Raw genomic sequence first — 16,229 nt, 5'->3', positions numbered from 1 at the left:
CCCGTCTCATTCATCCAGATGAAGCTGTTGTGTCTACAGGGAATAGTTGGATCAAATCTACTCAGTGAACACTGGAATGGGACACTTCCACTTCCTCTGGGAGGAACGTCTGCTGGATCTTTACAAACTGAAGGAAAACACAAACAGAAAAGACGTTATTCCATGAAAACCTTTGGTCCTGACAGTGACCACATGTACCTGCTGACCGTTTTCTAAAGAAAGAGCTGATTTGACCATTTTAGAAACTATTCAGAGACATGTTTTCATTTGGTTCAACAAACAGAAATAGTCTGGATTTTGGAGTTTCAGAGTAAACTATTACAGAGGTTGATGGAGTCTCATCATTTTCTGACAACTTTCAACAAACATTATTATAGAAATTATATTAAACTATATAAAAAAGGAAACAAAGAAATGTTTTCTGCATGAAACTGAAACTTTGTTGTCAGCTCTTTCTTTGTCTTTCTAGTCCTGATTCTCCGGATCTGTCTGGTCTAACTCCTATCATTCTTAGAATTAGAAAAGCCCAGAAGCTCTGGATTTGTGAGATAAACCCCCCCCCCCCCCCCCCCCCCCTCATCTGAGATGAGAACTGGTTAGTTCTGACTCTGAACATAAATAAAGGAATAATATTGAATCTATTGTAGAATCTGAAGGTTTAGATGAAAAACTCCAAACGTCAGAGTCTCTTCAGGGAAAAAGATCAGAATGTTGACAACCATGAAGTCACAGAATTATTCATGTCAGAATACTCACTGCTCAAAGTATTAAGATACGCCTCAAACGTGTTCTTGTTCCTGAGCGGACAGAGCCATGGAGCAGCATCTTCATCAGAGATGTTTGTGATGAGCAGAGAGCAGTCAGTGCTCACATTCAGCCTGGAAGCTCTAGCTGAACTCTGGACAACACTTCCATTGTGGACTTCTGGTCTCAGTGCTTCATCTGGATCTTTCTGGTTCAGCCATGTAACATCAGAGCACGAGGAAGAGGAGGATGTAGGTCTACAAGGTAAAAGGACGTCATCTCCAGCTCTGTGAGGAAGATGTTTAGTTTGTTCACTGATGTCTGCAGGAGAGAAAAGAAGAAAACACAACAGTCACTAACAAAATCACTGAAGAAATACAATAAGATGATTATATCTGCAAAGTTTTGTTTTGAAGGTAATTTTATTAAAAGATAAAATTAATATTAAAAAATATTTTTTCATAACTGACATCAAAGTCTGGATTTTTAGACAAATGTAAACGTGACATTAATTCAATTCCGTCTTTTAATATGAAATTGTTCTTTCATTTTTGTCAGCGCCGTCAGCTCGTCCATCTTGTTGGAGAGGGAACGGACGTTTGCCATAATGATGGATGGAACGTTTGGTTTGTACCTGTATCTCCTCTCCCGAAGCCTACGTCCTGCTCTGCAGCCTCTCCGTTTCCTCCTACGTCCTGCTCTGCAGCCTCTCCGTTTCCTCCTACGTCCTGCTCTGCAGCCTCTCCGTTTCCTCCTACGTCCTGCTCTGCAGCCTCTCCGTTTCCTCCGAATTTCAGGTGGAACCTCAGGTCTTTCGGTGTAGAGAGGTGCAGGGCCGCGCAAGAGACAACAGCTGATCCCTGGAGTAAACAATGGAGCCATGAGTGAAGCTGAGGGGGTCCGCCGACACACTCCCAAACAAGTTAAAAAACAATGAAAAACAGAATGCAAAAATAATAAAAATGGTCTCCTTATGTGCAGACTTGCAAAAGGCATTGACCACATAAAAGAAAAGCCGTAGAGCGGGCCAAAAAACAATAGAAAAGAGAAGAAAAGAGAGAGCTGCTGTAACTAGCTGCTGCTGCAGTGCCATTTTGTCATCATCAACCTTTGACCTTAGAGAGAAGTGAAAGAAGCAGCTTTGAAAGTGAAGGATGTTCTGCTCAGATGAAGAAGATTGATTCTGTCTGCAGAGAATCTGTGGCTGCAATCACAGACCTTCATGCACACGCTCACACACATGCACGTTCAATCCAGGGTGTGCGTGAAGGGTGACTATTCACAGTTTTTCTCAGTGGCTTTAGTACAATTCTCAGAATTGAAGTTTGCAAATATGTGTGTGCATTTCTCAAAACAATTTGTACAAACAGCAAAACACTATGGATTTCTTGCAAAAGCCTGTTACTTGCTCAAAATCTTTAGTTCATCTCTCCAAACTAAATCTTTATGTCATTGAACATGTCAGTGCCATCAGAATGTCAAGTCCTTGTGTCATTGTCTACGAACAAGACAGTCAAATGACTTAGTCATGTTGTCAACATAACTGTGTACTTTAGAGGGAGGTTCTGATGGAAACTATGGCTAAAGTTTTGATGACAATTATTGTAAAATGGAAGTTACACCTTTTTTGTTTGATTGCAAGAGACTGGACAAGATTTACACTTTTATTGTTCATATTATATTTTGTTGACAGACCATGTCATACCAACATAGAAAAAACCCACTGCAAACAGTAACACAAAGGGAAAAACGATAGGACAATATTCTGTCCAACAGTACTTACAGTACTTACTGAATATTGCAAAAAGCTTTACATATTGTAAAAATACTATAATATTTTATGAAGCATCACAGAACAGTTCATATTTTAGATTACATACCTGTTCTCTCGACGAAAGGTCTGAATGATTGAGACACAGTTCATTCATTCATTTTCTATTCCGTTTTTCCCTTTCGGGGTCACTGGGCTGCTGGAGCCTATCCCGGCCACTTATGGGCGAAGGCAGGGGGCACCCTGGACAGGTCGCCAGTCTGTCGCAGTGAGGACACAGTTATTCTCCCAAAATTTGGCTGCACCCTTCTACCAGCCTCAACCATTGTGAGCCCATGGTTGACAACATGGTCTACAAGTGTGGCTCTTATCTCATCAGGAACACGTACATGTCTTCGGCCTCTTCCTCGGTTTTGCCCCCTAACTCCTCCACCACGCAGCCTCACTCCTCTTCCTCTTCTTCTTCTCTCTGGCTGTTGACCCCGTCCAATTCCTTGTCCTTCCATTGTCAGACATAGAACATTGTTGTGCTTCTGCCATATACAGTATAGACTTGCCCATTCATTGTCAATGAGATGCACCTTTGTTAGAGGAAGTCAAGTCACCTGAGAGCAATTTACCAATTCAAGACAAAAACATATAATGGAGATGTATAGAAATATGTTTGTCACATTATGACAACTTGGTCAACCATTTGCAATTAATGACTTATACGAATAACTAAAAAGACTATTGCACAGTGAACTATATGATACATTTTGATCAACATGACATAAACAATTGATAATGTAGCAAAGAGCAGAGAATTGTACAGAATCATTTGCATGGATGTACCAAAGCAATTGCAACTTGTTCAAAGAAGTGAGAAACTGCTTATATGATGAACACAAGTGACATCATGATGTGAAGATTGAAAAAAAGTTTTGGGAATTTCATTCTGATCTGAGAATTGTTTTTTTTTTTGAATGAATGAAAATGAATGAAAAAATGAATGAATGAGTCTGAGAATTGTACTAAAGCGAATGAGAAAAACTGTAACGGAGAGCTCTGAAGGGGAGAGAGGAGTGAAGCAGGGCTGTCCTCTGAGCGGTGTCCTCTATGTTTTTTTTTTTTTTTTTTTTTTTTTTTTTTTTTTTTTTTTTTTTTTCTTAACTTGTCCTGTCCAACAGCTAGGCAAACAGATGAGAGCTGAGGGCCTCTTGTGTTGGACATATTTTATTCTAACAAGAGGGGTTATTCATCTTCAGACAAACCAAAGGTATGTCTGAATAAACCCCTTTTGTAATTGAGGCCAAACTTTATTAATTTCAATCATGTTTGAAAATCTTTGGTGTTGGACCGGACGGAAAAGGAAAGAGGGGAACAAGAGAGAGGGACGTTAGAGAGAGGGGGGGGTAGGAGGGTGATAATAGGAGGGGAAGGGGGGTAAGACCATGAAGCAGCATAGAGCAGGCAGGTTTACTGGTTGTTTATCGTTACGGTACGGTTCAAATGTAGTACAAAAAGGGCGGGGCCTGTTCACACACACTCAAATATTATCAACACACCTGCTAGCCGCAGAAATGTCCACATGTCAACATGCACACAAAACAGATAGTGTTCACGAACGCATACTTATGCCTTTAAACCAACTAGTGTGAAATCTTTCATTCATTCAATCATGCAAACTATTAGTGCAAAGGTGAGCTAACACCTGTGCTCAGGTGAGTGTTTATGTTCTTCTAAAATGGATGGTGGAATGTGAAAAGAAGGAGGAGGAGCGCCCAGCCACCCCCACACCCATACCCCCGCCGCAGCAGCAGCGGCAGCCGGAATTCCCCCAGCGCCACACGGGAACAGGCAGGGAACAACCGCCCCCCGGGCGACCAAGACCGCCACCCAGGCCAGGGCCAGCAGGACCGCCGCGAGGCCCCCAGAGCCAGAGAGCAGGGAGGCGCAGAGGGAAAGAGAGCGCCGCCCCAGCCCAGCCAGGAAAGCAGCCCCCCGCCGCGCCGGAAGAGCCCAACGCAGGGCCCCACCGGAGAGGGACGCCCACAGCCCCAGACGAGCACCCCACCACCACCCAGGAGTTCCGGGCATCCCCCCGCCCCGACCCCAGGTACGAGCCAGGACCCCCCAAGGGAGACCCGCTCCGCACTCCAGGCAGCCACCCACCCGGCCCACGGTTGGTCCAGGTAGGAGCAAGGCAGGGGCCCGCCGCCCCCGCCCAGGAGGGGGGAACCCCGGGGAAAAAAGGGCGGCCCATAAGGGATGTTATAAATATGGCCCGACCAGGCTCGGCCATGTTGGAAGTTTGGCGGGGCCCAGCGCCCAGGGGCAAGGACCAAGACCCACCCCCCAGGGACACGAACACCCCCGGCTCAGGTGTAATATGAACCCCCCCACCGTGCGGAGAGAGCACCGCCGGGCCCAGGGAGCCGGCACCCAAGGGACACGGCCGCCATCGCCAAGGGGCCCGCACCCCCCACCAGGGACGGGGTAGGGGACAGATGGACCCAGGTCCCACCTTCCTTGTAAAATGTGTGTGCGTGTATGGGTGTTTGAGAGGGTGTTTGTGTGCATGTGTGTGTGTTTATGTTTGAATGTATATATTGAAGGGGGAGGGGTGTGTGTACTAAGGGGGGTGCAGTTAAAATTGGCGAGTAGGGCACTAAGGGGACATCTCCTGATTACTCACAGTGATGTCCCCTCACCCTCCACACCAAGGGGCCCTAAATGTCTAAGGTGCGGTTAAAATTGGCGGGTAGGGTGCCAGGAGGACATCTGCTGCTTGTTTCTCTATGTTTCTGCCAGCAGAATGCATGACAAAGCTATTTCAGGAACATGTGAGGCCACGCCCACTAAGGAGGAGGAGGAGGCTGTTCCACAGCAGGAGGAGCTGCAGGTTTCAACAGGAACCCTGTGAGAAACAGCATCTGCAGCTGAAGGAAAGCAAACTGTTTTCTGTCACTGGAATGTTGCTCTGTCATCTCCTCTGTGAGGACCCTCCTCTTCATCACAGATGAAGCTCCGCCTCCAAGCGTGCTTGTTTGTTCTCCAACCTTCTGCAGGTTCTGATCTGCTTCTTTCTGATTGGTCAGAACCTTCAGACCCAGAATCCTCTGCTTTCTGGGAAATCATCTACACCTTCAATTCAGATGAAATGATTGGATCAGAGTTTTTGTGAATTCACTTTGTTTTGGTTCAGAGAAAAGTTTGAAACCAGAACCTGTTTAGATCCAGAAACTGTTTGGATCCAGATCCTGTTTGGATCCAGAACCTGTTTGGATCCAGAACCTGTTTGGATCCAGAACCTGTTTGATCAAGAACCGAGACCAGGAGCTGAGATGTGCAGACTAAAGAGGAAAGATTAACATGAATCTTCATGTTCTTTATCTTGCTCACAAACAGCAGTTCAGTGTGAGGAAGAGGAGCCACCGGGTCAGAGGTCATGTGATCAAATCCTGCTGAAGCTTTCAGGAGAAAGACTGAAGCTGATTGGTCCAAAGCAAAAGCCTGACTGAAAAGAAAGAGACCAGAAGAAAAGGAGTTTTTCTTTCTATTTCTCTAAACAGCTGATCTGAAGACACAAACCTAAACAGTGACGACAAACAAGACTCAGCAGAACAACACAACATGAGGAAGTGATGAGTTCTTAAAGCAAAGCAGAAGAGGAAGAAGCAGAATCTCTGATCTGAGCTGCAGCTGCTTCACACGGTGAGAAAAGACGAATCTAAAGACCTTTCAGGAAAATCGACTTTCTTTGTTTGTTTGCTGAACTTTGTCTTCACTAACTTGACTGTTTGTCTCTGAATGTTTAGAGAAGATCTTCTTCTTTCTCTACAAACTTTCATCTCTCTGCTGTTTACAGATTTGATCTCATTACTGATCAACAACTGAGGATCAATTCTCACTTATTGATCAGTTTCTGTTTCACTGATTTATGAAGAAAATGGAAACAAATTAATATTTTTACTGTAGATTTTCACAGAACAAACTGTTGATGTTTACAGAAGTGAAAATGCTGACTCATCAAAGTGGTTCAGATCAGCTGACTGCTGCTTCCTGTCAGAACTTTCCAGAACCCAGACAGAAGAAAGAGTTTCTGTCAGAAACACAAACATCATGAAGCTCTGGAGGTCAAAGGTTTCAGTTCTGTCTCCAAACATTCCTGTTCTCCTCCATCCAAACCTGTCTGGAGGTCAAAGGTCATGAGAAAGTCTCTGTTGGAGCTTTGAGAGGAAGAATTCATGTCTTTCTTTCTGTATTTTTTCCTCTTTCTTTGATTTCTGTCTGTTTTTCTTCATGTTTCCTGAAGTGTAGAAACAGGAAGTTTGTTGTTTCTGTGTCAGTGACTGAATGGAAATGTTGCTGCTGCAGCTCCATGTCTCCACCTGGTGGAGGGAGAGCAGAAGTGCAGCAGCTGATGGCAGCTTCCTCTGCCTCCCACTGCTGTCTGACTGCATTCACCTGAACCTGAGAGGAAACACAAGAGAAGAGCCAATCAGTGGAGGAGCAGCTGATCTGTTGGTGAAGGAGGATCAGAGCTGATGATGAGGAGGGTTTCCTCTGCAGGTGAAGGAGGAAGGTGTGTGTGAGCTGATGTGGATCCAGAGAATCCAGCAGCATGGATCAGTGGGAGGAGCCACAGGAGGGAGCCCCTCCCTCTAGAAGCAGAGATGGTAACCATGACAACCAGAGCAAAGCTCAGAGGTGAGATGAACATCTCCAACTGTCCATGATCTTCTCCATGTCAGAGCTCAGGACTCACACCAGCAACCTTCATTCTTCACAGGAACCAACCTGGACCTGGACCTGGACCTGGATCTGGATCTGGACCTGGATCCAGCTGTGGGTCCAACAGGAGTCACAAGTCAAAAGGTTTTCCTCCAGACTTCAAAGTCATGAGTTCAGCAGTGGAACAGTGAGTGTTTGTCAGAGTTTTTGGAGGCTGGATTCTAGTTCAGATGATCAACAGTTTTCAGATGAAGGACTTGAGGTCTGGTTCAGTTCTACAACAGGGTGCATCTCTTCTGCTAAATCCATCTTGAGTACTGTTAATCCGGCTCAAAGGACCAGAATGTTAGGGGGGAGTGTGAGGATGGAGGACTATATTGCTGATTCGGATTAGGAGTTTAACCGTAAACAAGATAGGGTGTCGGTCAAGACACAGGGAGGAGGAAAAAAGAGAGGTGACTCCACTTTTCAGATGTTCTGAATTTATTCCATTGGTGAATATTCCAATTTAGTCTACAAACAACAAAAATCCTCATCACTACATAAATAACACAAATAGCCCTGCTGTAAGTAAAATAAATTACATAAAACAAGGAAAACTGACTCAGTATGTCATTATGAAAATAAACTCCAAATAGGCAAATGATAGGCAAATTGACAACCTCCAGAATAGGCAAAATATAATCAAATCTGCTTTAAAACCTCATAGAAACGGTGACAACAGTGAAACCTAGCGGCTGAGAAAAATAACTGCACGAATAAAACGAGTAAAGCATGTAAAACAAAGAATTCAAACACTTACATTTTGGTCAGTTACTCAATATTGGAAACACAGCAACTGGAATGAACTGTGGTTCGTAGGAATTCTTTTCGCCTTGGAGATTGCTTCCATGCGTGTTCAGAAAATCATGAGAAGACCATAATTCGAACGGAGAAATATACAGAGTTTTAGTTCCCTAACAAAGAGTTCTAGAACAAATAACAGATCTTTAAACAAAACAGATTATCTGGGTTCTCAGAATTCCGAAGCCTGCAAAATGCAGAAAGTTATATGCGATTTAGAAGCAGCCATGCTGAGAAAATAAAAATTCCTTCAGTGCACACTTTTAACAAGTGGACAGAGTCTCCACCCCCGGAAGCAACATGGCGGCCGAATCTCTGCCTCTGGCCGCTTGGATTGGCTGACAGAGGAGCCTGCCTACTTCCTTCAGTCCATATCTGGAATCACAGCATTTCCCCTCTGCCTGTCCGGGGGGCCATTTTACAGACGGACACTGTATGGCAATCAAATGAATCCCCATCTGGTCCACCAATGGCAGGAAATCCATCACAGGCACTAGGTCATAAAGCTTTGTTCTCCACATGTGAGTGGACACCTGAAGAGTTTCCCATAGATTGAATCTGTCCCAGAGATGGTTAATATATGGTCCATGACAGAATTACTGCCCAGTCTTCCAAAGTCTTTCCTTCCCCTGAAGGAGGATGAGCTTGGAGCTGCAGTCATAAAACCTCCTCACTGAATGTCACTTCAGGATGTTCCTTCAAAGTTCAAAAGAGGTTACAATACACACTAAACCTTAAAGATAAACTTCAATGTAATAAAAGTAAGATGAAAACATACATTCCTTCAGGTGTTAGACAGGGTTTTTTTAGGCAACTAAAGTCTCTCTCTGCTGCTGACCCAGAGCACATGGAAACAGGAACTAGCTCAACAAACCAGAAAACCACCGAAGAAGAAAGCAACTCGACATCACTTCGTGTGATGTCATCAACAATGGGCTGAGCCTTCACAACACATAGGATTCAGATTTTCATGCTTTCCAAACATCACATTGTTCTAGTTAGACTTTCTGCTCTCAGAATTTCTCCATTTCTACATGGAGAATTGGAATCAGCTTTTCTAGAAAAAAGTCTGGATTGACTGACAGAAAATGCTGAAAGCTGGAAACTGTTGATCCAAACATGTCATGTTATTCCAGACTAAACAGCTCAGTCTGTGTTCATGTCAAAGTCCATCAGCTGTTCATGAAGAAGCAGATCCTCCAACACTCTGATGCTTTGGTGTTTGCAGAGGTCAACAGGTCACACAGAGAGTCCAGTCTGCAGCCTCCAGCTGTGGATCCATGAAGAGTGACCGGTCCAAAGGTGATCCTCCAGACTTCAGAACTGAACCAGGACCTTCAGACTCACAGTAAGAAGCAGTTTCTAGTGAACAAAGATCTGTTGATGGATATTTTTCCACAGAAAGTGTTTAGATGGGTTTTGAGTAACTTGAGCACCAAATCCAAAACAGCCTTTAAAAATGTCAGGGATGATGTCATCATTTTTTGATGGTTTGAAGTCCTTCAGGTCAGTGTCACGCTGATCAGCGGAGGTGGTTGCCTCGCTGTAAGCTGGAGTGCGCAGCGTCTCACATTAGCGCGCAGCAGCCTGCGTGCGCTCAGCACAGAGAACAATACACGCGCGCCGTTACCAGCTGAACTGAATGAAGGCAATCAGCGCGGAAGCTGGGAAAGCTTAAAACGGCGTTTCACCACTGTGTGTGTAAGAACTGAGCTGGATGACGGCAGTTTCCACGAACTTGGATGCTAAACTCAAACCACTGCGTGATTCGGGCTTGGACTATAAAGGGCTACTGGTAAGCTCAATGCTGGACTTTAATATGTCACATTGTTGTATTGGATTAAAAGAAAAAATAATTAAATGTTGTAAAATGTCCTACAAATGTTTGTTTTGAAATTATACATATTTGTTAACCTGGAAAAAGATAATTATTGGTAAAATATTCTACTTAAGTTGAGATAAATTGTATTTAAGTTTCCTACAATTTAAACTGAGTTGTTGGTTTAGTTTTCTTGGTTACAAATTGTTGGTTTAGATTTCATCCTAATTTATTTTCCTGGTTTACCTTATGTTTGATTTAAATATGCTGAGCTGTTTATTGATTAAAGGTTTTGTTTTGATTGTTTAAAGGTTTTTCACCTACCCCCACTACTTCCTATTTTCAACTATTTTCAACTACTTCCAACTTCTACTACTGTTGCTAATAAAAGACTTGGAAAGAGTGAAATCCTTGGTGCAGTCCTGTCCCTTTGCAAGTGTGGGAGCACGCAGTTTACAAATACACTTGACAGTCAGTGAGTGAACAGAATTCATTCCAAATGAAACTGGTTTTCTGGAATTTTCTACATCATTCCATAGCTGAGGTTCACTTATCAACCAAAGCACAAAGTCTGACGGTTAATGAGGAATTTTCACTGAACTTCAGAAATTCAAAGAGTTTGAATCATTTCTTTACGGTGGCCGACAGGGCTCACACGACATACAAATGGAAAACGCAACGGCATTACCCGAAGCAAGACGAAATTACCCGAAGCACAACGGCATTAAGAGACAGCGCAACGGCATTACCCGAAGCACAACGGCATTAAGAGACAGCGCAACGGCATTAAGAGACAGCGCAACGGCATTACCCGAAGCGCGACGACATAACCGCAGCATTAGCATTAAGCTCAGCACAACGGAAGTGAGGACTTTTTTTCCGGGGAAAAAATAAAAGCCTGGCAGATTCAAACTATTCGGTACGACAGAATTTTAGGGCCACCAAAAAAAGTAAAATTATGAAATTTTAAACCGTAAATTTATGAGAAAAAAATTGTATTTTTACGAGATTAAAGTGGAAGTGAGCATACAGGGCAGCAGCAGCAACAAGTGAACGCTGCAAAGCAGCAGAGCAGACTGACTAAACTTAGTTGAACAGGTGAGCTGAATGTTTATTGATAACGTTCCAAATGTCTGGAAGTTTAGTTGTTTGATTTATGATTTATTAATGTTTTATTTTTTGATTGGTGGTTTGGAGGATCTCTGCAGCCTGATGAAGCCGACGGCGACAGTTATGGAGTGTGCGCGCGCGCGTGTGTGTGCGTGCGTGTGTGTGTGTTGGAGACCCCGCGTGCATGTGTGAGAGCACGGGCGAAAGAGGGGGGTGAGAGCGCGGAGCGGGAGAGTTTGCGTCTATATTGTGTGATCGAGACTGAGAACCTTAATAAAAAGATGATGTCCCTCCCCAGAAGAAGTATTTTGTCTTATTAACTCGCTCTGGAGGCTGACGATCCGAGCGGGAAAGTGAATCCCAAACGAGGATCCGCCTTCGGCCCTGGAGAAAATCTCCCCTGCGTTTCCGACCACAGTCAGAAAGAAAAAAAGAGAAGTCATCGCGCAGGTTCAACAGTATCCCTGCAGCTGTCCACCTGAATCCTTTCTTCCTCCATTAAAGATCAGATCTCTACGTTTGTGTGACACTTCCGTCTGAGGAGGAGCACTTTCTGGCATTTTCAACGTTCTAATGCTAATATAACAGACTATTTTCATTCCTCTTTATTGTTATATGTTATAACGGGACGTTTCATCTGGAGGAGGTGGCGTATGTAACACTGTTTACTTCTGCATTGGTGTTCTGATGACAGGTTCATGTCGTAAGGTGACAGATGAACTTCAGGATATGTGAATGAAAAGGAAAAATAAAAGCTGCAGCGGTTCTCTACACCCAAATGTTACACACAAATCAGATAATTTTCAGTGTAAACCGGTTTTCCGGGGTTCGGTGTCAGTAAAGCGGAGTTTCATATATAAAATAAGGAGCTCAGAGAAACATTTGGGTGTAGAGAACCGCTGCAGCTTTTATTTTATTTTTCAGCGTTCACTTGTTGCTGCTGCTGCCCTGTATGCTCACTTCCACTTTAATCTCGTAAAAATACAATTTTTTTCTCATAAATTTACGGTTTAAAATTTCATAATTTTACTTTTTTTGGTGGCCCTAAAATTCTGTCGTACCGAATAGTTTGAATCTGCCAGGCTTTTATTTTTTCCCCGGAAAAAAAGTCCTCACTTCCGTTGTGCTGAGCTTAATGCTAATGCTGCGGTTATGTCGTCGCGCTTCGGGTAATGCCGTTGCGCTGTCTCTTAATGCCGTTGTGCTTCGGGTAATTTCGTCTTGCTTCGGGTAATGCCGTTGCGTTTTTCCATTTGTATGTAGTGTGAGCCCTGTCGGCCACCGTATTTCTTTATTTATTTATTTATTTATTTATTTTTAATAATTTCTGACTGACATGTTGGCTCCTCCCACCTTCTGTCATTTGTGTTTTTCTGCTCCAAAATGGTTTCAAAGATCAGAGCAAGTCCAAGAGTCCTCTGGAGCTCAGGAACCCTCAGGGAAAGTTGGTGAAGAAAAGTGACGACAGAGATCAGAATCCCAAACAGTCTATGGGAGCAGAAATGTTGGAGGAACTTTCAACAGAAAGGAATCTTTTCATGTTTTCTGATTTGAACATATATTTGAATCAGGGGATAAAACAGTTACAGTCAAATATTTTAATGAAAGTCCTTTCCAAAAATGATCTTATAACTAAGCACAGAAAATATAATGATGCATAATGGTTGGTCTCTTTTTCTTTGCATCTCATCTACAAACTGAAACATTCAATTCTTCATTTTCTTCTGGTCTATATGAGAATCAATGATCCAGTTTTCTGTAACTCTGATTCATCTGTGAGTCAGAATGAATGTTGGAATCATTGCTGCTCTGGAAACAACAGCATTCATGATGCATTTCTGATCTGAGATGATCCAAATCCAAAAGAACTCATCAAACACCATCATGAGAGAAACTCACTTCTAACTAAACAAATGTTTTCTATCAGGGTCCATCAGAGACTCAGAACTGGATCTGGATCTGAACCCAGCTGTGTTTCCTTCAGGAGTGACCGGTCAATGGGTCGTCCTATTGACTTTAAATCATCTTCTGGTGCAGAGAGGTGAGCTGTATGTAAATGTTCTTTCTCACAGACATTTCTATCTCCATGTGTGCAGCAGTGACTGTTGGAGCTTCTCCTCAAACACAGAATAGATCTAGTAGATTCTACTGAGTGTCTGCAGGACACCAGTGGGTCCAGTAGGATCTGATTGTTGCTGATTGTCCACAGACTGGACCAGCAGAGCTCAGAGACTCCCAGTGGTCTGTCTGTCCAGCAGCATCAAACACAGCTGGACTCCATCTTTCTGGTCTGTACATGAACAACAACTACTTTCCCATCATTCTGTCCACAGTCGTCTCCATGCTGCACTTTGGACACCAGTGGACTGTCAGTGTGTCCAACATGGAGCTGATGTTTGGCTCCATGACTTCACTCTGATTGGCTCATTCATCTGGAATTCTGTTGCAGCTGCTGGAGGACAACATTGTCACTTTTGTCAAGAAGGAGCTGAAGAAGATCCAGAAGCTTCTGAGTCACAGGGAGGAAGAGGAGGAGCTGGAGGCTGAAGATGAAGAGCAGAGGAGCAGCAGAGAGTCAGTGATGAAGATCACAGTGAACTTCCTGAGGAGAATGAAGCAGGAGGAGCTGGCTGATGGACTGCAGAGCAGTAAGAGGATTTCTCTGAAGGTTTCAGATTTACTGATGTCTGAACACATGGAACCACAGGGATTCAAACCCTCATCCTTCAGGGCTGCAGAGACTTGATTTACTGTTTGTTGTCTTCATTCAGGATCTGCTGCTGCAGTTTGTCGACATGAAGTCCAATCTGGTCTGAAGAAGAAGTTCCAGTGTGTGTTTGAGGGGATGGCTAAAGCAGGAAGCCCAACCCTTCTGAATGAGATCTACACAGAGCTCTTCATCACAGAGGGAGGAAGAGGAGAGCTGAATGAAGAACATGAGGTCAGACAGATTGAAGCAGCATCCAGGAAAGCAGACAGAGCAGAAACAAGCATCAGACAAGAAGAGCTCTTCCAACTCCCAGCTGGAAGACCAGAACCAATCAGAACCGTGATGACTAAGGGAGTGGCTGGCATCGGGAAAACAGTCTTAACACAGAAGTTCACTCTGGACTGGGCTGAAGGCAAAGCCCACCAGAACCTCCACTTCACATTTCCATTCACTTTCAGAGAGCTGAATGTGCTGAAAGAGGAGAAGTTCAGCTTGGTGGAACTTGTTCATCACTTCTTCCCTGAAACCAAACAAGCAGGAATCTGCAGCTTTGAAGACTTCCAGGTCCTCTTCATCTTTGATGGTCTGGATGAGAGTCGACTTCCTCTGGACTTCCACAAGACTCGGATCCTGAAGGACCCTAGAAAGTCCACCTCAGTGGCTGATCTGCTGACAAACCTCATCAGGGGGAACCTGCTTCCCTCTGCTCTCCTCTGGATAACCACACGACCTGCAGCAGCCAATCAGATCCCTGCTGAGTGTGTTGACATGGTGACAGAGGTCAGAGGGTTCAATGATCCACAGAAGGAGGAGTACTTCAGGAAGAGGTTCAGAGATGAAGAGCAGGCCAGCAGGATCATCTCCCACATCCAGAGATCCAGAAGCCTCCACATCATGTGCCACATCCCAGTCTTCTGCTGGATCACTGCTACAGTTCTGGAGGATCTGCTGAAGAGAAGACGAAGAGGAGAGCTGCCCAAGAGCCTGACTGAGATGTACATCCACTTCCTGGTGGTTCAGGCCAAAGTCAAGAAGGTCAAGTATGATGGAGGAGATGAGACAGATCCTCACTGGAGTCCAAAGAGCAGGAAGATGATGAAGTCTCTTGGAAAACTGGCTTTTGAGCAGCTGCAGAAAGGAAACCTGATCTTCTATGAATCCGACCTGACAGAGTGTGGCATCGATATCAGAGCAGCCTCAGTGTACTCAGGAGTGTTCACACAGGTCTTTAGAGAGGAGAGAGGCCTGTACCAGGACAAGGTCTTCTGCTTCATCCATCTGAGTGTTCAGGAGTTTCTGGCTGCTCTTCATGTCCACCTGACCTTCATCACCTCTGGACTCAACCTCATGGAGGAACAAAAGAAAAAATCCTTAAAGATTCTCAAACTGAAAAAAAGCAGTCCAGTCCAGTCCTACCAGAGTGCTGTGGAGAAGGCCTTACAGAGTCCAAACGGACACCTGGACTTGTTCCTCCGCTTCCTCCTGGGTCTTTCACTGCAGACCAATCAGAGTCTCCTACGAGGTCTGCTGACTCAGACAGGAAGTAGCTCACAGACCAATCAGGAAACAGTCCAGTTCATCAAGAAGAAGATCAGTGAGGATCTGTCTGCAGAGAAAAGCATCAACCTGTTCCACTGTCTGAATGAACTGAATGATGGATCTCTAGTGGAGGAGATCCAACAGTTCCTGAGGTCAGGACGTCTCTCCACAGATGAACTGTCTCCTGCTCAGTGGTCTGCTCTGGTCTTCATCTTACTGTCATCAGAAGAAGATCTGGAAGAGTTTGACCTGAATAAATACTCTGCTTCAGAGGAGGCTCTTCTGAGGCTGCTGCCAGTGATCAAAGCCACCAACAAAGCTCTGTAAGAACTCTCATGAAAATCACCTTCAGTCAACAAATGAATCTGATGGAAACATGAAAGATTCAATAACTGCTGTCTGTCTTTGTTTCCTTCAGACTGATTCACTGTCATCTGTCAGAGAGAAGCTGTGCAGCTCTGTCCTCAGTTCTCAGCTCTCAGTCCTCCAGACTCAGAGTTCTGGACCTGAGTATCAACAACCTGCAGGATTCAGGAGTGAAGCTGCTGTCTGCTGGACTGGAGAGTCCAGACTGTAAACTGGAGACTCTCAGGTCAGCTTTCATTCAACTGTTGATTGTCTACAAGAAGTTCTGTCTTTTGTTTCTCTAATTTAGAAGAAAGTGTCAGATAGACGTTAGTGCAGAGGAAACAGTAGAGGACTGTTGCATAGAAGTAAAAGAAAACAGCATTCTGCTTGAGTTAAAAGTCTTGCTTTTTCCTTATCTGATGGTTACAAACGTTATGTTTTTTTGCACCAGACTTATCAGGAGAACTTAAGGTCATCAAAGTGTTGATATCTGTGAGAAGTTCATGTTCTGTGTTGTTTGAAAGAAAACATGAACCAATCCCAGAACTGCAGATTTCAATGGACAAACAGTTGCAGCAGATTAATGACCCACAGACCCTCCTTATGAAGAGATATGAGGTCAAACTGCA

At 44.1% G+C, this 16,229-nt stretch overlaps 1 protein-coding gene across 1 annotated transcript in view; it reads left to right on the top strand.

The window, feature by feature from the left end:
* Window positions 1-6,048: 6,048 nt before the first annotated feature.
* Window positions 6,049-16,229, top strand: part of LOC144988973 (NACHT, LRR and PYD domains-containing protein 3-like) — a 66,273-nt gene continuing 56,092 nt past the window's right edge. Inside the window, exons 1-9 of the mRNA XM_078940484.1 lie at window positions 6,049-6,211; window positions 7,070-7,207; window positions 7,290-7,418; window positions 9,303-9,422; window positions 12,931-13,044; window positions 13,213-13,291; window positions 13,453-13,651; window positions 13,775-15,575; window positions 15,671-15,844. Coding sequence (XP_078796610.1) covers window positions 7,122-7,207; window positions 7,290-7,418; window positions 9,303-9,422; window positions 12,931-13,044; window positions 13,213-13,291; window positions 13,453-13,651; window positions 13,775-15,575; window positions 15,671-15,844 — 2,702 coding nt within the window. The 5' untranslated portion in view covers window positions 6,049-6,211; window positions 7,070-7,121. The remainder of the gene's footprint in view (window positions 6,212-7,069; window positions 7,208-7,289; window positions 7,419-9,302; window positions 9,423-12,930; window positions 13,045-13,212; window positions 13,292-13,452; window positions 13,652-13,774; window positions 15,576-15,670; window positions 15,845-16,229) is intronic.

This window comes from Oryzias latipes, chromosome 2 (assembly GCF_053564925.1).
Source record: "Oryzias latipes strain Hd-rR chromosome 2, Olatipes_Hd-rR_3.1".
Classification (NCBI taxonomy): domain Eukaryota; kingdom Metazoa; phylum Chordata; class Actinopteri; order Beloniformes; family Adrianichthyidae; genus Oryzias; species Oryzias latipes.
The sequence above is the reverse complement of the archived record's forward strand: the minus strand, read 5'-3'. Positions and strand labels throughout refer to the sequence as shown.